Below are 22196 nucleotides of genomic sequence, written 5' to 3' on the forward strand. Positions count from 1 at the left end.
CTGGAAAGTTGAAATCATTCTTTCCACGTGGATCAAAATTGCAAGTCTGTGTGACTGACAGTGGCACTTGCGATTAAACGTTTGTGATGCTGGGCAGGTTGGTTCCCCTTCGGGGCAATAGGCAGGGGTCGCGTGTTTCTTGTTGTTCTCCTTTGGCCAAACCCACTTCCTGTAAGCCAGAGAAGTAGCAAACAGAGCTAAGTCCTCTGGGACGCTAGCTAGCATCACATACCACTGCTTCTGTCGCATGTCTGATGTCCCTTGCACTCAGTTATACCCTTCTTTGGTCTTGTGCAGTTCCCCCCTCATTCTCCTCCGAAGAGCCTGCTGCTCTGTCTGTGATGGAGGGACAGTCCGTCAGCCTGTCCTGCGAGTGCAGCGGGATCCCCTTCCCCACCCTCACCTGGGAGAAAGACGGTAGGATTGTGTTAATATCTTGGCTCCTCCCCGAGTGGATGTCACCTAGGAGGGCTACCAGATCTGCAGTGGTAGTCCAGCCAGCTAGACAGCATGGTTCTGAGCCAGTGGGCTAGAAGGTCCCAGGCTGGATTTCAAAGCCAAATATACACATTGATTTAAACCTACTTAGACTTGTGTTGGCTCGCTCCTGCGGCACCTTTGTGGCTAGGAGGAGATGCTGCCCCTTTTGGAAAGGCTGCACCTGGCTCAGAAGCAATCATGGGTTTGTCTCCATGGGAAGAAGCAGGCACTTCAGTGTAACCACCATCCGACCCTCTGTAGGACAGTGTGCCTGGGAGCTAGTGCTGCCAGGAGTCTCAGGGGAGATGTGTTTTCTTCCCCCACTCCATCATCCAGGTATGCCCCTTGCCTTGGAGCTCGGGCGCCCCAAACGTATCTCCGCAGGGGGGAGTCTGCTGTACATTGGGAAGGTGCAGACGGCAGATGAGGGATCTTACACCTGTGAGTGCAGCAACGTGGCGGGCAGCAGCAGAAGGGAGCATTGGCTGGAGGTGGATGGTGAGTCGGACAGGCGCTGCGGGAGGAGGGAGGTTTTATACTACAGGGAGTTGAATCTCTGGGTGGAGAATAACAGTAAGATCTCCTGTGTAAGTCAGTCATCGTTAGTGGTTTTGGGGAGCGCGAGTGGCTGAATGGATCATAGAGCTTCTCGACATGTGGCCCTTGGAGACTCCATGTCCCAGCATGCCGTGCTCCATCTTCATCCAAGTGGCCAGGTCAGACTTGGAATGCTGGACCTATGGTCACTGCAATCAACAGCTCCCTGCTGAGGAGGGCAGCTATGATCTGCAAAGCTAGGTGCTGCCCTTGGGTTCCTGGCAAGCAGCCAGCATGGGCTCAGCTGGGCAATCTTTGGGAGCCGCTGGTCCAAAGTAACTCTGTTGTTCTGAGTATTTAAAGACAGCTGGTGGTCAGTGAACCCTACCCCAGAGTCTGGATTGCCTTAGTACATGGCATGGCTTATAACACTCCTTCGCTGGTCCAGACCAATCGCTTGCTGCAGTTACTGTCCTCTTGCAGAAGACCCAGAAGGAGTTGAATCCCAGCAGGTCGATGCAGTATCTCTGCCCTGTGCTCTTCTCCCCTGCAGTTCTGCCAGTGATCAACGGCAGCGGCGAAGCCCCAAAGAAGATTTCCGTGGCCAAGGCTGGTGAGATAACGCTAGAATGTGAAGCCGGGGGATCACCGCAGCCAACAGTCACATGGATGAAAGATGGGCAGCCTGTGGTGAATGGGGAAGCATTTCTTCTTCAGGAGCAGGGGAGGAAGCTCCATATTCAGAGGGCGCAGGTGACCCATGCGGGCCGCTACACCTGCCTAGCAGCGAATGCAGTTGGACAGGTGGAGAGGACATTTGATCTTGCTGTGCATGGTAAGGATGTGGGCAGCAGCTCTGCTGTTGTTTCTGGGACTTTGGGAGTGAGGTGTCTGAGAGCGGGGTCAGGAGAAAGGAGATGCACTGGGAAGTTCCACCATGCATGTCATAGGACATTAGGTGTGAGGATGAGATAATATTAGCCAGGGTGAAAAGTTCTGTGTAAGCTCTAGGCATTGTTACTGCAATGGCCACCCCAGCAGCTAATGGCAGGGGGGTTAAATGGTGGGGTGAGTGACAAGGAACCAAAGTTATCTGCTTTCCCTGGACTGTGTGGACCGAGCTTTCAACCAGTCGAGTTCCTCCGGTGAGTTGGGTCACCTGCCTGGCTGCGTGTGCACTTGTCACCCTTGTAAACTCACATTTGGATGTGCAGATAGATTGGCAGGTACATTTACAGTGAGCTGCTCTGTAGCACAGATCTAAGTCCTGAAGGCACCATAGAGACAGGCATATTTTCTGGGCTACCTCCTTGTGCCCCTGTTTTGAACATGGGTACATAGTTTGAAGGCAGGGATAAGCTGGATTTCCTAGGGCCGCCATTTGCTTATTTTCCTGCTTCTGTGGAGACTGCTTTGTAAATGAAAGATCATCCCTTTGTCTCTCTAGTTCCCCCTGAGCTCATTAGGGGACCAGGGTCAGTGACCAATGTCACTGTCTCTTTGCATGGCACCCTAACTCTCATCTGCGAGGCCTCGGGCACCCCGCCCCCAACAGTCAGATGGTCCTGGGAGAACTCACCCATCGTCCCTGACGAGCGCACACGCCTGTTGTCAGGTGAGGCATTAATGAGTGATCATTGCGGGAGGTTTATTCTGACTGGCTGGCAACCTTGGACCTCAGGGGAAATTGACCAGAAGAGCTATGGTGCAATGGCTGCTCTGGGATAGCTCATGGAATAGCATAGGAAGCTACCCCGGAATAGGTATTGGCAAATAGCGTATTCCACCATAGCGAGTTTGGTCAATTTCCCTACAGACAAGCCCTTAGACAACCACACTCCACAGTTAGGAGCCTGTAAGTCACTGCCAGGCTGGAGTTTCTTGGCTCACTCAGCCAGTGTCTCTGGGAGTCACTTGGGGTTGGGCAGGATCCCACTGAAAATGTCTCTAAGAAATAAAAGCAGATATGTGGTTTGTGAGTGGAAGTGACAGGGAGTGTAGATGCTCTTAATGCTTCCAAGCATCCTCTGACATCTCTGCCAGAGAGTTAGCAGCTTTTCCCTGGAAAGCACCAGAGATACCAGGATGGAGGAGAGGGTGGGGAGGGAGGGAGGTCTAATCACCACTCAGCGTTCAATCTGGTGCACAGGGTTTTAGCTGCCTGACTCATTCAGCAGTGACAGAATTTTCTGCTAATTTCACCCCTGGGAGCGAGATTGTCTGACTTTTCCAGTGACAAGTTGTCCTCATGATGGCTACATCCCCACGAGGAGCGTAGGGTGTGTTCTTTCTGAGAAGAAAGCTATCCTAGTGGAGACCTGGCAAGTGCTATCTTTGGCTCAGTGTGGCCAGTTGGAATAACCCCTAGCCCCCTCCCTCACACACTCCGGGTTATCTCAACCAGCTCCACTAACTCCTGCCTTGTCTCCGCTAGGGCTTCCTGCTGGGGTCGCTCTCTCATTGTAAACGCTGCCTGTTCCCTAGTGAAGACAAACCTTAAGGAGCAGCGTGTCGGCGCGCTGCCCTGGGAGCAACTTAAGGAGGGAATTGAGACTTGGAGAGAGATGGTCTCTTCCCTACTCCCTCCTTGCTCCCAGAGGGTTGTAATCTGTCACTGGCCGTCACTGGCCTGCCCTGCCATCCCAACCCAGTATTCAGTACCTAGTTGTTATGGAGACTGAAGCTATACGGAGAAAGACCCTTGGTTGTATTTGTAGGATAGACCCGCCCTCTATGTGGTCTGAGTTGCTACTTGTGAGGAAAGGATCAGAGGGGCAGCCGTGTTAGTCTGGATCTGTAAAAAGCGAAAAAGAGTCCTGTGGCACCTTATGGGCTAACAGACGTATTGGAGCATGAGCTTTCGTGGGTGGATACCTTATGCTCCAATATGTCTGTTAGTCTATAACGTGCCATAGGACTCTTCATTGCTTTTGTGAGGAAAGAGCACACGAGAGGATGCCATGTTTGGAGGGAGTCCCTGCTGGGGTTAGTAGACACTCCTAGTTGGCTGTACTCTGGTGGAGAGAGCTCTATATAGACCCCTCACGTGGCCTTGTAGACCAGGAACATGCCCTGATGAGTGAAGGAGAGAGCTGGGACAGGCCAGCTCAGGTGATGTCGGAGACTTGCTAGGACAGGGTGTCGTCACTGGTAATGCCGTTTCTCTGTTCTTTGCCACTGTGGCTTTTCCCTTTTGTTTCCAGGTGGATGGATTCTGAGGCTGACACACATGCGAGCCCAAGACGGAGGCCTCTATTCCTGCGTAGCTAACAATGCGGCTGGGGAAGCTAGGAAGGATTTCAGTGTGGAGGTCCTAGGTAAGGACGAAGCACTGGGTCAGAAACACTGTAGATACCTGAGTTATTGCTCTGGGACCTGTCACGATTTCCTCTGTCCCCTTGGTTTTTAATGCTCTGCCTGCTACAAGGTTTCTAATGGAGATTCTCTGACATAGAGGAGAAGCTAAGTGCTACAGTCACACAGGCCCTTGGAATATGGCCCTTCACCTATGACAATCCCCAAATCCTTTGCTCTAGGTGGCTAGAAAGTGGTTTCTTGTCTCTCTTGGTGCGGTCGGACTCCTGGTGAGAGAATCATCCTGTCTTCCCCTCTCTCTCTTTGGCTTTCTAGTTCCTCCCAGCATCGAGAACGCGGGCGAGGAAGACAGAGTTCAAGTGCCTGAGGGTCGGTCAGTCAGCTGGTCCTGCATAGCGGCAGGTGAGTGTCGCAGGTCCTGGCTGGGAAAAGCAAGAGGTGGTTTTAACTGTAGTGCTTTGGGTGGGTAATCGAGATGTAAAGACGAGATATGTGGTCTAGTGGATAGGACTGGGACACAGGAGACCTGGCTTCTATTCCTACCTCTGCCGCTGACTTGCTGCGTGACCTTGAGCAAGTTGCTTCCCCTCCCTGTGACCTTTTGTCCGATTACACTGTAAGCTCTTTCGGGGTGGGGGACTGTCTCTTATTATGTGTTTGCACAGCACCTAGCGCAATGAGACCTCAATCTCAATCGCGGACTGTGGGTTCGACCATAATACAGATGATTAAAAAAAATACCACCTGACCTCTGCATGAAGTGAGTCAGTCACATTTACATTAATTACTCCTAACGGAAAAGTGCATGGCTTTCAAATGAGGTCACCAAAGAGACTTGGAATAAGAGTTGCCTGCATTTTCAGGACGGCCTCCTCATACCCCTCCACCTCCTCCACACATTTCTCTCTTCTGTGCCTCTGCCTGTGAGGGACCCTTGGGCTTCGATTCGGGTATGTGCTGGCGCAACATCGGAGATCAGCTGAGGAGCTGCTGGTCCCTAGCCTGGATTCCTGGTGATCTGGAGCAGGATTTGGATTGCGGGCCTGGGGAGAACATTTGCTGCCGACCTTGTTCTAGCTGATGCTGCAGGACGACCTGTCTTTGCTAGCCATCAGAGCAGGGCAGGGAACTAGATTTCCCTTCGGATTTCTTCCCTGGAGGATAGGTGATAAATTGCTGCTTTATCCCACCCCCCTCTGTGCCCACATGGGACAATTTTTATTTCTCTGGATGAGGTGCAGTGATGACACCCCTGTGATGGCACACCCAAATGGAATAAATCATCATTTTGCTGCCCAGCATCTAAGCAAGGGGTAGGCTCTTTTTAAGCGACTTAGCCATCCACGTGCATTTGAGTCCTTTTTCCCTTTAGGGAAAATAACTTGCCTTTATCCTGGGCTCCCGTGTCCTGCAAAGCTGGCTGCATTGGCAATGCCTGGATAGAGCCACCATCCTGCTGCCACACTTTTTTCTTCTTTCTTCTGATAACAAACAGGGGAAGACACATGTTCATTAATGCTTCAGGGAGCTGATCCCTATTCCAGGGCAAGAGATGGAATATGGCACTTGGGTACCATTTATCAGGATGAAACTTAGATACCGGGGTAAAGGTAGAGATGGGAGCACCTGCCTCATCATAGTGAAACCTCTTGGCCATATGTAGGTCTGGAAGAGACCTCTTGGATCAGTCCAATCCCTTCTATTTGCGTCATACAATCCCATTCGTATGCTTATCAAGACCCATCTTAAAACTAGCTCAGTTGTTTGTCCCCACTGCTCCTACTGGGAGGCTGTCCCAGAATTTCACTGCTCCGATGGTTGACAACCTCCCAGCCTGAATTTACACAGGGCCAGTTTATCCCCATTGCTCTTGCGGCTTATCCAGCACACTCTGCAAGCTGCTGAGGCTCTCTTCTTAAACCCTAGCGTGACTGGAGGGAAAACATTTCAGAGCTGTGCTCCAGGTTCCAGGTCTGGTCTGGCTCACTCCAGCACAGCTGAGTGTACATGAGACAAACTTCAGCAAAGGCCGAGTCATGCTTTTTTTTAATCTCTTTTCCCTTTCACCATACAGGCAATCCCAAACCGGAGATCACTTGGTTAAAAGATGGCAGCCCTTTGCTAAGCAGAGATGCCTATTACATATCCCCAGACGGATCTGTCTTGCAGATAAACCAAACCACCGTTTCCAGCGCTGGCCGCTACTCCTGCGTGGCCTCCAATGCCGTGGCTGATAAAACCAAACACTATCTGCTTAGTGTTCTAGGTAAGTACGGAGCACCTACCTTTTAGCAAGAAGTTCCCAGCACCCTGCAGGGCCAGGGCCTTTGAGCAATTTGTTGAGCCAGAGGAATGGTTGTATCACTGTTTCCAATGAAGACGTTAGCAATGAGTGTTTAACCATGGCCATTGGTACGTTTTCCCTGGCCATTGTGATCTAGGACTTATTTCCCTTCCACTGGTGCTGGGCGGAGTAGAACTGGCCCCAGAGGTTTTTTTTTTTACATCAGTGCTTGAGGTTCTGTCTGCTCCGGGTGTTTTAGTCCTCGCTCGGCCAGCTGTCAGCCGGAGGAGCTGAGCGCTGCACACTCTGATGGGCAGAGTGAAGTGGTGGAAAGCCTCAGCTGTGACGGAAATCGGATACATTTTCTCTCTCTCTCCATTCAATAACGATCTCTGTTTTCCCATAGTTAGTCCCACGTTTCCTGGGATGAGCCACGAGGGTGCCACAGACGATGTTACCGTAGTGATCGATAACCCAGTATCCCTGCCCTGTGTGGCCCTGGCCTACCCTTCCCCCACTATCACCTGGCTGAAGGACGAGGTTCCTTTCCAAGCTTCCACAAATGCCCGGTTGCTCCCTGGTAATGTATCAGTTTCAGCGAATGTGATTGCTCAGAATCATTGTTGACTTCATGTAACTGCTTCCCGATTGGTCACACGGACTAGGGACTGGATATGGAGCCTTTCGCATCTATGTCCGGTCCAGGGCGATCTTGTGACCAGGGTTCTCTGGCCTGGGTGGGGGAAGAGGTCTTGGACCGTGTTCTTACTGAATGGGTGCTGACGTTCCCAAACCCATCATCTCAGCTGGTGCCTGCTGGAGCTGGGCCAGCACAACACCAGTGATTCTGTAGGCCTGGAGGCTGTGCTGCAGACATGACCTTTGCAGCTCAGACTCGAGGCATGTCAGCGGGGCCCTCTGAGGAAGGTGCTTTGCTGCTGTTCATGCTGTGTGTGGACAGGCAGCCGCAATTCCTGGGGAATAGCTGCTCTTTTCATAGCCTACGCTGTATTGTGTTCTAGCCAGGGATTGCTAGTCGGGATGATTCACCTGCGTATTTCTTAACGGAGTGACTAAGGGCTGCGGTAGGCGCCATCACGGAGAGTCCTTTTCCCTGACCAGGTGGCCGGGGGCTTCAGATTCTGAATGCCCAGCAAGAGGATGCTGGCAGGTACACCTGCATCGTCACCAGTGAGCTTGGGGAGGCTGTGAAGAGCTATGAAGTCAGGGTCCTTGGTATGTATGAAGCCCCTCTCTAAAGAGCTTTGCCAAGGCCTCATGTTTCCGTTATTACTGCCGACTACTGCTCAGACCCGTCCCACAGCGGCTTCTTTTCCTTCTGTCACATGTGTGTTCCATGTGCCAGATGGAGCCGCAGCTTTTATGATATGAACATTTTAGCCCAAGAAGGGATCCTGCCCTAGATGCCCTTTGCTAAAGCTCCCTGCGTGTCCTTCTCCTGCTACTCTTGGGGTATGTCCTACCTGAGCTGGATCAGCATTCCCTGTGCACTGAGAGGGGGCTATTTATGCCCAGTAGCAATGCCCACCCTTCCCTCCCGGTTGCTCCCTTTGTCTCCTGCTCCCACTCAGGGTATCACCCACCCCATGTGCTGCAGCAGGCTCTATCTCAGCTTATGTTAAACCTCTGCCTTCCAATCCCTTCCGAAGAGCCCTCCCTCCTGGCAGCGGAGCAGTGGGTTTCTTTTGCACTGACTTGTATTTGCTTTGCCTTGTGCTCCTTGAGGCAGGGTTCTCCTTGGCACTCCTCGCTGGCTGGCTGTTGCTGTGCACCTACAGCACAGGTATGTGCCGGCCAAGCTGTCTGGAGTAGCTCACAAACATGGGTCCCAGCCTCAGGGCAGACTTTTGCAAGCCAGGGCACAAAGCCCAGACTGGTTGTATGTTCTATAATTAGATTTCATCAACCAAGCATCAAATGTAAACTCCTCAGGCACTAAAACAGTGTAACCACGGAGTCACAGACAGTCCCTTGGGTACTTTGATCTATCTTGTCACCTAGGCAAGCTTCCCTTTGCGATAGATGATCCCTTAGAGTAAAAATCACAATATTCAGGTTACTCCCAGTCCCAAGGGCCCGTTGCTTACCCCAGGTGGAGTGCACCCTAGATCTCTCGCCAAAGACAATGCTTGTAGTCAATCCTATAATAAACTAACTAAAGGTTTATTAACTAGGAAAAAGACATGAACTGTTTACAAGGTTAAAGTAGATAAATATACACCCACAAATGAGTTAGTCTTGGAAGCTGCTGTAATGTGCAAATTCTATATGTCCTTTAGGGGTAACCCAAGCAAGAGATCCCCGGCTGTTTAGCTTATGCTTGGAAATCTTGCCCTCTCCCTGAAGTCCAAGCAGCAAAGGGATAACAATTTCTTCTTGACAGGGAGTTTTATTCCCTTCCCCCCAGAGCTCGAGCTGGTGGGATGAGTGTTTTATCTCCTCTTCATCGGTATAGGGGGACACTCAACAGTCTTTTACCCCCTGCTGTTTCACAATATCTTCTCTGGTGTCTATGGACCTTCTTTTGTTGGAGAGGAGATGACAGCTCTTCTGGTCACTAGCGTTTCACACTGGGGAATGTTTCTCTCCTGACTGGTTGGGGGGGTTACAGTTTTAAAGCAAACATTTCTATAGTCACAGAGCAAACACGTAAATATCACCTTCGAACACGGGGTACAGATGTTCTAAGTCAGATTAATTCACACAGCATCCTACAAGCATTTCATAAAGTCTGAACACATTCTCATAACTCTCATATCTGTTTGAACAGTACTAGCACACAGATGAGCCGACTGGTTTTCAGCTATGCCTTTGTCAGTGCTCAGTGATGCCTTGGTGTGAGCGGTCAGCTGGTGTCCCAGCATCACGGTGCCCATGTGGCTAGACCAAAGGGCAGGCGCGGAGGGAGATGGTTCTCTTGTCCTGATTGTATTCATGTGTCGTGGCTCCTAGTTCCTCCTTGGATTGCCAAAGATCATGCTTTGGGGGAATTTGCCATGAAGGAGGTGAAAACCAAGGTGAATGGCACCCTGACGCTGGAGTGCGAGTCCTGGGCTGTGCCCAAGCCAACCATACAGTGGTACAAGGATGGGCAGGTGAGGTTGCTAAAGAAAAGGCAGGAAACTGCCAGTGTCACTAGTGAAAACTCATAACCATTTCTAAAGAGACTGGAGCCTTCAAAGGCACAGCCAAGGGGAGGGGACCAATGGACTTCAGTGGGCCAGGATCATGGGACTGCAGTGGGGAAGGCTGGGGAGTTCCCCCTTCATGACAGACTGTTTTCATTCTGGGCAGCTGTTCTCATTTGATCAGGTTTCTGGAGTCCAAAGGAGACGGTGGACTCGTGACAACCTGGTCAGCCCCTATTAGAGCAGGGACCTGCACAGCAGTTGGGCACAGTCAGTTGCCTGATGATGCCTAGAAATACAACCAAAACAGCCCCCTTATTGGTCCCTGAGAGGGTGTGCTCTCTCTTCTGGGCTGCCGCCAGCCATTTCTGCCATGAGGGCAGGCAGGGAAGGGTAATTCTTTACTCCGTGTTCATTCAGATTCAGGATCTCTACACTGATTCTCATGAAATAATGTGCTTATTTAAGACAATGAAACCCTCTGATGATTAATAGCCAGGTATCTATTGGTGAATGAAGAGCAGTTTCCAGCTGGCTGGGAGAGGAAGACACCATTTGTAAAGCTTGGGGTCTGGATTTTGTATTTTCCTGTGGCTGTTTTCCAGGCTTCGATCCTGGCATTTAATCACCATGAGAAAGGTTTAACTCCGCCTTCTCCTCCTCCTCCCCCACATCCTTGTTCTGGGTGTCTCCTCACAGCTCTTGGAGAGTGACAGCCATCTCCAGGTTCTCAGCGCGGGGCAGCTTCTTCGGATCAGTCCCGCCCGTGTCTCGGATTCGGGGCGCTACACCTGCATCGCCACCAACCCGGTGGGCGAAGACGATAAGGACTTCAACGTGCATATTCAAGGCGAGTCTCTCTCCCGGAGCTGCTGGTCACACAGCTGCAAATGAGAGTCTGGGAGCAGAAGGCGTAAGGGGGCTGAGCCCCTGGAAGGCAGGAAGTGGAGCGCTAAAAGAGGGGGGCAGGGAATAGTCACTGTGGAAGTGGTGTTATTTCACCCACCATGCAGTGAGATCCCATGTTCAGGTGGAGCCCAAAGGGCCCAAGTAGCTTTTGTTTGGGGCCAGATTCTGACCTCAGCTGGGAGAGGCACAAAGGGAGCAGAAATGGGTTGGGAATCCCAGCAGATCTAGAACAGCAACAGGCAGCCCCTACCCCTTCCCAGTATGCAGCCACCCGCATGTCCAGAGAGTGCTTTTCGGGGGACTGGGCGAGAATACTTCCCACAGCTAAGCTGTTTGGCTAATCCCTCCACCCTGGATCCGCTTGCCCCTGCTGGCTGCCTATGTGTCTCTTGGGTCTTTTTCCCAGTGTGCATTGATAGCTGCTGCCTGCTCTCTTTCAGTGCCCCCCTTGTTCCAGAGGCAGGGAAATCCCAGCACAGCCTTCCAGATCCACTTCCAGGAGGAAGACCAGGACAGAAAGATGACGGAGCACCGGGGGGTGACAGTCAACAGCCCGGCTTCCCTGTACTGTGACACGAATGCCATCCCGCCCCCGAAGCTCACCTGGTATAAGGATGGAGAGCCCCTCTCCACTGCGGAGGGGGTTTTAGTATTGCTAGGTAACAAGCTTGGCTTATCGATGCAAACTTCAGTGTGGTCAGACAATGCTGAAAGCTTCGTTTAGCTACTCGACAGCTGCTAGGCATTCCAGATACAGAGCACCTGTCAGGTTCCTGGGCAGTCTAGGCCTGGCCAGCTACAGTATGTCAGATGTGCCCATGTGATGCACATCTGCTGTGCTAACGCACATTCCAGGTTTGGGAGCGCACCACCCTGGCTGCCAGATGTTTCAGGTGTGCTCAGCTAAAGTACACCAATGTCTGCGTTGCCGGATCTTCCAGCGTGCCCAGGTGATGTACGTCTGCTGTACTATGGGAGGTGCTAGGTGCACTGGGGGGATGCCCCTCCTGTACTGCTGGATGTGCCAAATGGCGCACGCCTGCTGTGCTGCCAGATGTTCAGGAAGCCTCCTACGGCTCTGTTAGTGTTCCTGAAATGTATGACAGCAGCAACAGGAACGGTGCAGGGACAAGCACTGGAAATGTGACTGTCTCCCCAGTGGGAATCTCTCTGGCCGTCTGCCTGCCCTGCTTCCTAGCTCGTTGTGTTGCCCTTTTAAAGTGGCTGCCTCCTCCTCCCTCGTTACGACATCCTTCTGAGTGCTCCAGAGGGGCCGGATACACGAGTGTGCCCCTAGCAGGTTCTACTGCTCTTGGGCCCAGACCCATTAGCTTTGCCGGAGAGGATGTTGCGGGAGGGCATGGCCCATTCTGCTGCCAGAATGAGTCCGTAGGCAGCATTGAGAACATGTCTATCGATGGAGGTTCGCTGACCCAATCCTGCGCACAAAGCAGCTCACAGCTCTAGTTCTCTCGCTAGGAGAACAGTGGTTTCCTAGGAGCCATTGCTGTCCCCCCCCCAACTCTCTGTTGCCTGGCAGGGGGACGTATCCTGCAGTTCCCTGCGGTCAGAGCCGAGGATGCTGGGAGGTACACGTGCCAGGCAGCCAATGAGGCAGGAGAGGACTGGCTGCACTACAAACTGCTGGTGCTGTGTGAGTATCCAGGGGAAGACATCCTGAGGCCAAGGGGATGTAAAAGTGACAGGTCGTCACCTCTGGGTCCCGGCAGAAAGCCGGAACCACACAGGACCTTGAATGATCTTGAGGAGCTGCTTCCCTCCCCTAGGTCTTCTGCCCGCCCCGGCCCTGCAGCTGGGCTGAGCAGTCGAGGTGACTCCCCTCAGGAGCTGGCAAGCCCTTGCAGGTGACACCCATAACGTTGTATTTCTTTGGTGTGTTGCCGGCAAAATCTGGCCCCGTCCCCAAGCTCTTGATACTCAGGTTCTCTCTGAAGAGCATCAGTCTCGGTCATCGTCTGCAGAAGGGAGGTGACCTGATGTGAGTGCCATGGGCTGGCTCAGAGATCGCTCCCTGGGACACCTGCCAAGGGCGGGAGAGGCTGGTGGGGAGCACATAATAAATAATGATTTGTATTGCTAGGGGCTGGACACACCTAGAACCGAGTCATTCCCTGTGGGTGAGAGAAGCCTTGAGCTCTTGTCACACTTGCATATCCGAGACAGGGGTGCCTCCTTGCTGGAGCAGGGTATTGGGAGCCAGGACTCCTGGGTTCATTTCCCAACTCTGAAGCTACCTCATGGTGGCACCGCGCTCTCCCTGACAACAGAGAGGGCAGGCGACTGAACTGCAGAAGCTTAGGATAGCAGCAAGGAGCAAAGTGAGATAAGATCATGGGAAGTGGGAAGTGAGTGGGAGGTGGGAGAATGAAGGGGCATTGAAGGATGGAGACTGTTAAGACCCTGCCCTGGTGCTCCCTCCGCTCGAGAGGGAGGCCTGGGTCAGACTTCTCCCTAGCTAGGAGGGCTGAGAGATGAGCAGCCCATAACTGACCGGTTTTCTTCTGTCCCCAGCTGCCCCCGTTATCCAGGGGAATACGGAGGAGTTGGTGGAAGAGGTGACAGTGATTGCTAACAGCACAGCTCACATGAAGTGTGAAGTCACTGGGAACCCAGTGCCTGCAATTACCTGGCTCCACAATGACTTGCCTGTCACCACCAGCCCCCGGCACCAGCTCCTGGAGGACGGCAGGCTCCTGCGGGTGGGTGTTGTGTCCAGCAGGCTCTGCAGTGGGTGAAAAGTGGCAGAAAACACCCAGTGTTGGAGGTGGTAGTGCAGCTTCTTTGGCTGTTGCTCTGAATCCGCTGGTGAGTGCCTGTGACGACTCCTAGCTGTCTCAGCAGGGATCTTGCTTTCCCTTTGCAGGTGGCTTCAGTACAGGTGGCAGACACTGGCAGCTATGTGTGTGTGGCAGAGAATCGGGAGGGCTCTACAGAGAAGCGCTTCGCTCTCACAGTTCTGGGTGAGTAATTCAAGTGGACCCTTCTCCAGATTGGTCCATTATCCGATTCCTTCTTGGTCAGCCCCTTGAGTCCTCCAATAATTTATCTACCCAGACACGCAGTAGCTCATCGCTCTCTTGAGGAGTTTATCCTGAACCTTCTCTTTCTCCATCCATCCTATTTTTCTCCCTTATCTCCTTAGCAGGTGCTTAAAGCACCACACAGGGAGGCAGACTTAAGGATCCTGGAGGATGCCACGTGTCAGGCACAAGCAGTATTATGGGTTTTGAAAAGACTGAGCCTAGATGCTACAGCCTATGAAAATCTGAGCTAGGAGGACAGCTGTAGCTATAACCAGTAGATATATTTATCGAGGTACATTGCAGCACGTTTTCACAAACGGAGGCTCAAAGTCTGTTTGCAAAACATGTGGGTGCCATATTGCCCACTTACAATTGCACGCACAAATCAGGAAAATGCATGTGCAAATGTCTGGACAGGCCCCCAGGGAACCCGCTGAACATGTGGTGCTGCAACCGCGTGTTTTGCTGGTGTGATTTTTGCAGGCAGGCTTGGACCCTTCTGCTTTTTGAACTCTTGTTCCGTATAGTTTTCTATGAGCCTTGGGGGCCAGGGGTTGTTCCTTTTCATAAGGTCTGTCTACATGGGGCACGAGTGCGGCTTGTGTAGACGCACATGAGTTGCCTTTGATCTAGCTAGCTCAGGTACCAGAGCAGTGAAGCTGCAGCAGCTCGTTCTTCGGCACAGACTAGCCTGCAAGTCATTACCTAGGGGTTCAAGTGCGTTTGTACAACAGGTGCTGAAGCGAACACGGCTGCAGCCCCAGTGCTAAAGCTAGCTCAGGTGTATCTACGCAAGCTGCAACATACACACACCCTCCGTGATTGCAGTGTAGCCCTACCCTTAGACTGCGTGTGCGCAGCCCCTAACACGCTGAGCCTGACCTGGGTGGAACCTCTAGGCGCTAGGGTAATAACAATGGCTTCCCTCCATTCAGAATGCAGTTCTGTGCTCGCTTTTCTCCCCGGGCCCTGCATCTTCCAAGTTGTGCCACTGTCCAAGCAGTTCTGGTAACCCAGGTCTGAGACTGAGGATAAAGTCAGCACGTAGCGTTTGTATTTCACACTGGCTCCCTCCTCCTTGGGCAGCTTTTTATTCTTACGTTTGTGACCCGATAGCCTGCTCTTTACACTGAGTGTAGTGTCCAGACAGGGCTCCTGTCTCTCTGGCCTTCCACAGTCTGCTACCTCCAGGCTGCTGTTTAATATGTCCAAGCTCCAATCCTTTCTCCTCTCTAGCTCTTTTTGCTCCCTGTTGCTGTATCTGCGGTGCTGGTTAGCACTCGGCATGGACAGCACCTGGATAAATGGGGGGAGATTTCTAATCAACACATTTTGATTTTGGGAGGAGCAGTTCCACCCAGGATAGCGGGAGCAAACCCCGAAAGCATCACTGCTGTCGTCGATAGCAGCCTCTCCCTGACATGCCATGTCCAATCACATCCCGCTGCCGAGATCACATGGTACAAGGATGGCCAAACCCTGCCGCTCAGCGAGGAGGTTGTCCTCATCCCAGGTACGTATGGCTGTGCAGGTGAAAACCCAGACTGGTTAATAAGCCAGTGACTCTCCTGTCAGAGCTAGCTGGCTGCTTCCTGATGGGAGGTTACATTTCTTATAGGGCCAGTAACACACTTAATAAACGGATCCCGAATACAGAGAGTGTAAGGTTGGAATTTTCAAAGGAATCTAAGGGGCTTAGGCACCAATCCCATAGGTTGTTTTGAGAATCCCAGCTTGGAGTTGCCAGAGTGGATGATCCCCTCTGTGACACTCTCCGATGGATGAGGCTGGAAAAGTTCTCTCATCACTTCCTGTAATCAACATGGAAAAGTAACCCTGACCTGGCAGCTGCCCTGCTGTTATGATGGACTGGAGGCTGTATCCTGCGACCTCTCTGTGCCTGGGTCCCCCACTGAGCTCAGTAGCAATTCTGCTCGAGGCGGCCATGAGAGAGATTTGTATGACTATCCAGATGCAGCATGGGGAGCAGGCTGGTGGGTGGGTGTGGCCAGGTGCTAACTTGGAGCCATGTGGACGGAGCCGGGCAATGAGCCCCAGCCTGCTTGGCCTTTCCTTGTTCCAGGTTCTCAGATCCTACAGATCCCTCGAGTGCGGATTTCCACTGGGGGGAAGTACACGTGTGTGGCGCTGAATGCAGCCGGCAGAGATGAGAAGCTCTTTCTTCTCCGGGTTTATGGTGAGCAAAGGCCTTTGAGACTGGTCTGCCTTGTGCACTGTGGGCCAACATCTTCCCCCTCAGCCTTTCTGGTTCCATCAGATCAACAGGACTGAAGCTGCAATTTAGCAGCAGAGCACGCGATGCCACACATGAGCCTTCAGCTCCCCTCTGGCTCCTGTGGGGACCCATCTGTCTGTGCTTGACGCAGGCCAGCTCTGTTCTAGCAGTAGCCTCTGTTCTGGTGCAGCTACTGAACAGCACCTTCCCTATCCAACACCGGGTAAAATAGTAACTATTGTGCCAGGGGCCAGCCTGGCCAGGCATTCACAAACTACTGTGATTGCACACAGCTACAGCTAGTAACTAGTTTGGCAACTTGGTGCCTTGGCAGCTGCCCCCAAGGCCAGGATCTCTAAAAGCAAGTGGGCTTTGGAAGTTATACCTATGCTTGAAAGGAGGCTGTATCCCTTTGGGCCAGATTTTCACAGGGCTAGCTTAGTTGCCCCTGGCAATATTTGTGCATGCAACGGCCTGCAAGGGGTTAAGTGCACGATTTGCACTTGCATGCATTTGTGCAGCTGCAGCCTGCCTCTGATCTCCTTTGGAAAGTTGTCCCTGTCCATGTGGTTCATGAATAGCCTCTGTGTGGTATGGGGGGACATGCACACATGGAAGTGTGTGTCCTAAATACGCCTGCGTGGGGAGGCTAGTTCCCTAGAGATCTTTGAATTTCTCTGTGGGCAGACTGTTCCCTCTGTAGGAAATATACTGCCCCATCATCCAGCAATACTAGAGCCTCTTGTCTCCCTCTCTTTCTCTGGTAAAGTTCCCCCCACCATCACGCAGCCCCCTGGAGGCCAGCTGGAGGTCGTGATGGTGCGTGCCGGAGAGACTGCTGTTTTGCAATGTGAGGCTGATGCTCTGCCGGAGCCTGTGGTCACCTGGTATAAGAACGGGCACCAGCTGGCACTAGGGAATGGTGCTCGGACCCTGCTGAGAGGGCAGAGGCTGGAGATTGACAATGCCCAGGTAAGGTTAGGTTGTACCTAGGGAAACCGTTCCACCTGTTCATCTGTCCGTGCCCTGCATGCGAGACTCCGACGATTCCCTCCTTTTCGCAGGTGTCGGATAAAGGGTTCTACAGCTGCAAAGTCACCAATGTGGCAGGAGAGGCAGAACAAACCTTCATGCTCACCGTCCAAGGTAAGAGAAGAGGGTTTAAACTGTGTGCCTCCATCCGTTCTCTCCAGATTCAGTCTGTCTCAGGAGACCTGGGACTGGGGTCGTGAGAGGGTGCAGGTCAGGGCTGAGGTTACTTGGCAGATCTGGAAGTGAGACCAGTAACAGCATCTGTCTACACCATCCCTGTCTCTGCGGCCCTGAATAGGGGAAGTTAATCTGCATCAAGCTTTTCAATAGAGGAAAGGTCAGAAGTAAGGCTGGCCGTTGCCTGTTTAAACTGCTCTGGATGGAAAATTGGACCTTTGACTCAGTGAACATTTGTGTGAAAAGTGTCTGTGGAGAATTTATACATATATATGGGTCAAAAACCAGAATGCCCCAAAACTATTTGCATTCTGAAATGCTGCTGCAGTGCCTCGAGGGAGTTGTAGTTCTGGTGCCTCATGCTTCTCTTCTCTGTGGTGTGGGCTCCCCAGCTAGACTTTGGGCTTCTCTATGCTGCACCGCAGTGCGGACGGTCGGGGTATGAATGCCAGAGTGCGCCACAATCTTTCATTCCAGCTGCCCTGTGTGGATTCCACTGACACAAAGGAAAAGGTACCTTGTTTGCATTAACGCAGTCCTCTCTGAAACGGGACTATGCTAATGCGAACTAGGTACCTTTCCATTTGCTCAGCGGCGTCCACACAGGACAGTTGGAACGTAACGTTTTGGTGCACTCTGCACTTCACACCCCTGTAGTCCACACTGTGGTGCATTGTGGACATAGCCTTCATCTCCCATGATGCACCACCTCCATTCACCAAGAGTGGAGACCACAGGGGACGTAATGCAACCAGAGAACCTGGCTTACGTGGCAGACGGGAAGCAGGAGGCAGCGCGGTGGCCATCCAGTTCTGATTTTGATTGTTCTCTGAAATGCAAAGTTTTTTCCAGAGGAGGAATACCCATTTTTGTTCTAGTTCGATGCTAGGTCAGTGCTGCAGGACTGTGACTATGGATGTGGTTAGTGCTGGGGAGAGGACTTGCAGGGGTAGATGGGCCCCTGGGCTCTGCAATCCAGATCTCGATTTTAAATTACACTTCTAAAACTTGAGGGCTCTCAGCTCTGGGGTTTTATCTTCAGAGGCCGGGCAGCTGGGAAATGCAGGTCAGGGTTGAGTGTGAGCACAGTCTCCAGGGTAACAGCCCCTCGCAGAGCCCAGTGGGGACTTGGGGCCAGTGTGCAGCTCCAGACACTCCTTTGTCACTGACAGCCACTGAAGATGGGAGTCACTTTTTATTTTAGCATTTTGTGCTGTGCCTGCACGTACAGTCCCTGCAAGAGGAGTGCTGAGTAGGGAAGCAGCACGGGGCAGCACATAGGGGACCCGGGTTCTGTTCCTAGCTCTGCTGCCTTGAGCAGGCTGCTGCCTGACGGTGTGCCTCAGTTTCCTCACCTGTGCAATGGGGACAATGGCACTCCCCCTAGCTTTGGGAACTCCGGGTGAAAGTGCTGAGTGGTGTTTACTGTTTGTCTGAGCTGGGGGGAGGGCTCCTCCATGGCTGTGCCTTATGAATGTAATCTCAGCAAATGCAGAGGGGTCCTGGTGTCCCTCAACCCCAGTGGCAGTGACTGAGCCTCCCTGTGCATTCTGCTTCTCTCCCAAAGCCCCCCCGACCATCGAGAACCCACACCAGGAGACGGTCTACGGAGCCATGGGGAGTCTCCTCATGCTGACCTGCGAGGCGGTCGGTGTTCCCCCTCCTGCCATCACCTGGCTTAAAGATGGGGCCCTGCTTGGTAAGGAGGCCACATCACCATACCAGCTGGCTTGACGGGCTGCTGGGATAGCAGGGCTGGGTATTAGCTGGCCGTAGTGTGCACAGCTAGCGCTTCTAGCAGGACAGGGTGGTTTCTGGGTTTAGAGTACAGGACTGCGGATGCAGATATCTGGGTCCTGTTCCCAGTTTTGATGCCAACGTGCTTTGTGAGCTGAACCGCTCTGTGCCTCAGTTTACCATCCTCTAGAGTGGGGATTCCCCACTCACCGGGTGTGGGGATGAGACGTGGCTCATTCGTCTGTGAAGTGATTTGAGATCTAAGACAGTGACAGAAGTGCATCTTATAATTTGTGAAATAAACACCAGGGGGTATGCGGGGCAATCTTCGGGCGTGTTCATGGTCTTGTGTGCTTTTCATGGATCTTGTAAAGCCTTGGGGGCCTATTTATGGAGCCAAAATCATGTGAACTCTGGTTCCTTTGTGGTGTTTCAGTTCTGGGATAGTGGAAATCGCCGACCGACATGTTGTTTAGATCCCTGCAGAATTAAAGTCTCCAGATAATATAAATGCAAGTACCAGGCTATCTGGCTTTATTTGGGTTTACCCCAATCCTACTGTGTTCGACTTGAACTGGAGTCTGATCCTGATTTTGTGCGGTGAAGTTGTCGTGACCCAGCGTTTCATGCCCGTAAGCAGAAAGTTCCCAGCGCTGCATGGGGCAGTGCTGCTGAGTCACCCCAGGATGAGCGAGAGGAGAATGGGGTCCCAACGTCCTGCGGGGGGGAATTCCAGTGGGAAATGTGGGAAGCCTCCTTTCCAGAGGTGGGTTGAGGACGAGCAAGCCCGAGGGAACCTCCACAGCGGAGAAGCTGAGTTCTCTGGACTTGTTTTGAAATGATGCGCTCTCTTTCCCCTGCAGAGAGCAGCGTGGAGCAGGGAGTGGTGTTCCGAGGCGGGCAACTGCAGATCAGCCGCTTGCAGCCTTTCCATGTGGGCCGGTACACCTGCCTGGCACAAAGCCTTGAAGCAGAGGCACGCAAAGACTTCATCGTCTCACTGCAAGGTAGGCCCTGTCTGGCATTGCAGCGAGCAGGCTGCCTCCGAATGGGATGGAGACGGATTGTCGTGGGAGCGTTCAGGCCTCTTGAGGATGTAGTTTGGGCTATAAAGGGGTCAGGTAGTTCATCCGCTCTCCAATTACTGTCTCCGCTCTCCGCTCAGTGGTGCCCCGGATCCTGACCGCAGGCATCCCCAGTGAGCACAGTGTTCTGGAGGGCACCGGGGTGAAGCTGGAGTGTGAAGTGGAAGGACAGCCAGCTCCAGAAGTCACGTGGCTGAAGGATGGGAGCCCGCTGGAACTGGATGCTGCCCCTCGCCTCCGGTATGCCTCTTGCTAGGGCTCTGGTGCTGCAGAGGGGGCGGCGTGGCTCTATGTTCAGCGAGGGTCAAAAAAGCAAACAGAATCTTGGGAATCATTAGGAAAGGGAGAGAGAATGTGACAGGAAATCTTATATTGCCTCTGTGTAAACCCATGGTTCGCCCACTCCTTGAATATTGCATGCAGATCTGGTTGCCCCAGCTCAAAAAAGATACATTGGAATTTGAAAAGGTTCAGAAAAGGGCAACAAAAATGATTGGGGTCTGGAACGGCTTCCATATGAGGAGAGAGTAATAAGACTGGGACTTTTCAGCTTGGAAAAGAGACGACTAAGGGGGGATATGATAGAAGTCTATAAAATCATGACTGGTGTGGAGAAAGTAAATAAGGGAGTGTTATTTACTCCTCATAATGCAAGAACTAGGGGTCACCATATGAAATTAATAGGCAGCAGATTTAAAACAAACAGTAGGATGTATTTCTTCACACAAGACACCATCAACCTGTGGAACTCCTGGCAGGGGATTTTGTGAAGGCCAAGACTATAACAGGGTTAAAAGGAGAACTAGCTAAGATCATGGAGGATAGCTCCATCAATGGCTATGAGCCAGGGTGGGCAGGGATGCTTTGCGTTGAGTGTAATGGTTGGCTTGTGCGCATAGCTCGAGTGGCTGGCTCCCGCAACGATAACACCTGATACTTAAGGCTGAGGGAATTAATCTTTTAGCTCTAGCGAGAGGGGCTTGTGTTTTCAGCACAGAAGGTCACAGGTTTGATACCCAGGCAAGGCCATGGTGTATGTCTGTTTGTGGCCCTAGTGGGTCCTGCTGCTTTACGGAGACTCCTCTCCCTGTGTGTGCAGGTTATCTCCTGATGGCAGCTCCTTGCTCCTCAAGGGGCTGCAGGAGTCTGACTCAGGGGCATACACCTGCCTGGCTCAGAACAGGGCCGGAGAGGACACCAAGCTCCACATGCTGAACGTCCTGGGTAAGTGAAGCATGCCGGGTGCACTGGGCACAGGTGGGGTTAGCTGCTGGGCGGGGGCAAAGATTAACCCCCTCAATGGCAACCCTTTCTCCTCCCCCTCAGTTCCCCCTACTATCGAGCAAGGGGCCAATGACTCTGAGGTCATCAGCAGCACCCCCTTGGGGTTGGTTACCATGGAGTGCCAAGCACGGGGCTCCCCTCCCTTACAGATCAGCTGGCTGAGGGACGGACTGCCCCTCCCTCTCTCCCATCGGGTGAGGCTGCTTTCCGCAGGACGCACCCTCAGGTAAGAGAGGAGATTTCCGGGTGCTTTCCAAAATCCTCCCCCTGTACTCCTGCACTGTTGTGCCTGGCACCTGTTGGCTGCCACTGCCCACTCCAGAGGTGGCTGCATTTCAGGGGAGTGTTGAATGTCCAGGGGCCTAATTTTCAGAGCTGCTGAGCACCCACCGGTCCCACTGGAGATACAGCAGGAGCTGCAAGTTCAGCCCACTGCCTCTCCAGCTCGGTACTTTGGGAGGGCAGCCGTACGCCATGTGGTGTGCACTCAGCTGTCCCCTGACGGTGGCACCGCAGGGAGTGGGGAGCAGAAGCCACAAGCTGGCCTTCATGTGCTCTGAATTGATTCATCATCATCTTACCCCACTCCTCACCCCTGGGAATTAGGATCTCTCCGGTGCAGGACTCGGATACTGGAATCTACACCTGTGTTGCGTCCAGCCGGGCGGGAGTAGCAGAGCGAAGCTTCATCCTGCAGATCCAGGGTAGGAGGGGAATGTCACCTGTGTGACTGAGGGGTCCGCTGCGGAGGGCAGAGCCTGGAGTGTGGGGGGAAAGGGGCGACTGGGGCTGAGACAAGAAAAAAGCATGGAGAGAGAGGGGTTGGGGAAATGGGGGCGGGAAAGGAGTGTATGGGAGAAAGGGGCTGGGAAGTGGGGGGAAGAGAAACTGGCTAAACGGAGATTTGGGGGATGGGGTCACTGGCTA

At 52.7% G+C, this 22196-nt stretch overlaps 1 protein-coding gene across 5 annotated transcripts in view; it reads left to right on the forward strand.

The window, feature by feature from the left end:
- Positions 1–22196, forward strand: part of HMCN2 (hemicentin 2) — a 117529-nt gene that overhangs the window by 69201 nt on the left and 26132 nt on the right. For all 5 annotated transcript variants that reach the window (XM_030535297.1, XM_030535298.1, XM_030535300.1 and 2 more), the window contains 25 exons: positions 298–417; positions 817–978; positions 1571–1852; positions 2465–2632; positions 4221–4334; positions 4648–4734; positions 6407–6598; positions 7023–7196; positions 7739–7852; positions 9590–9732; positions 10465–10615; positions 11115–11333; positions 12215–12328; positions 13207–13394; positions 13559–13655; positions 15070–15231; positions 15802–15915; positions 16724–16926; positions 17019–17100; positions 18731–18862; positions 19764–19907; positions 20066–20225; positions 21085–21209; positions 21312–21495; positions 21876–21973. In XM_030535297.1, coding sequence (XP_030391157.1) covers positions 298–417; positions 817–978; positions 1571–1852; positions 2465–2632; positions 4221–4334; positions 4648–4734; positions 6407–6598; positions 7023–7196; positions 7739–7852; positions 9590–9732; positions 10465–10615; positions 11115–11333; positions 12215–12328; positions 13207–13394; positions 13559–13655; positions 15070–15231; positions 15802–15915; positions 16724–16926; positions 17019–17100; positions 18731–18862; positions 19764–19907; positions 20066–20225; positions 21085–21209; positions 21312–21495; positions 21876–21973 — 3729 coding nt within the window. The remainder of the gene's footprint in view (positions 1–297; positions 418–816; positions 979–1570; positions 1853–2464; positions 2633–4220; positions 4335–4647; positions 4735–6406; positions 6599–7022; positions 7197–7738; positions 7853–9589; positions 9733–10464; positions 10616–11114; positions 11334–12214; positions 12329–13206; positions 13395–13558; positions 13656–15069; positions 15232–15801; positions 15916–16723; positions 16927–17018; positions 17101–18730; positions 18863–19763; positions 19908–20065; positions 20226–21084; positions 21210–21311; positions 21496–21875; positions 21974–22196) is intronic.

The sequence above is a fragment of the Gopherus evgoodei genome, chromosome 16 (genome assembly GCF_007399415.2).
Source record: "Gopherus evgoodei ecotype Sinaloan lineage chromosome 16, rGopEvg1_v1.p, whole genome shotgun sequence".
Taxonomy (NCBI): domain Eukaryota; kingdom Metazoa; phylum Chordata; order Testudines; family Testudinidae; genus Gopherus; species Gopherus evgoodei.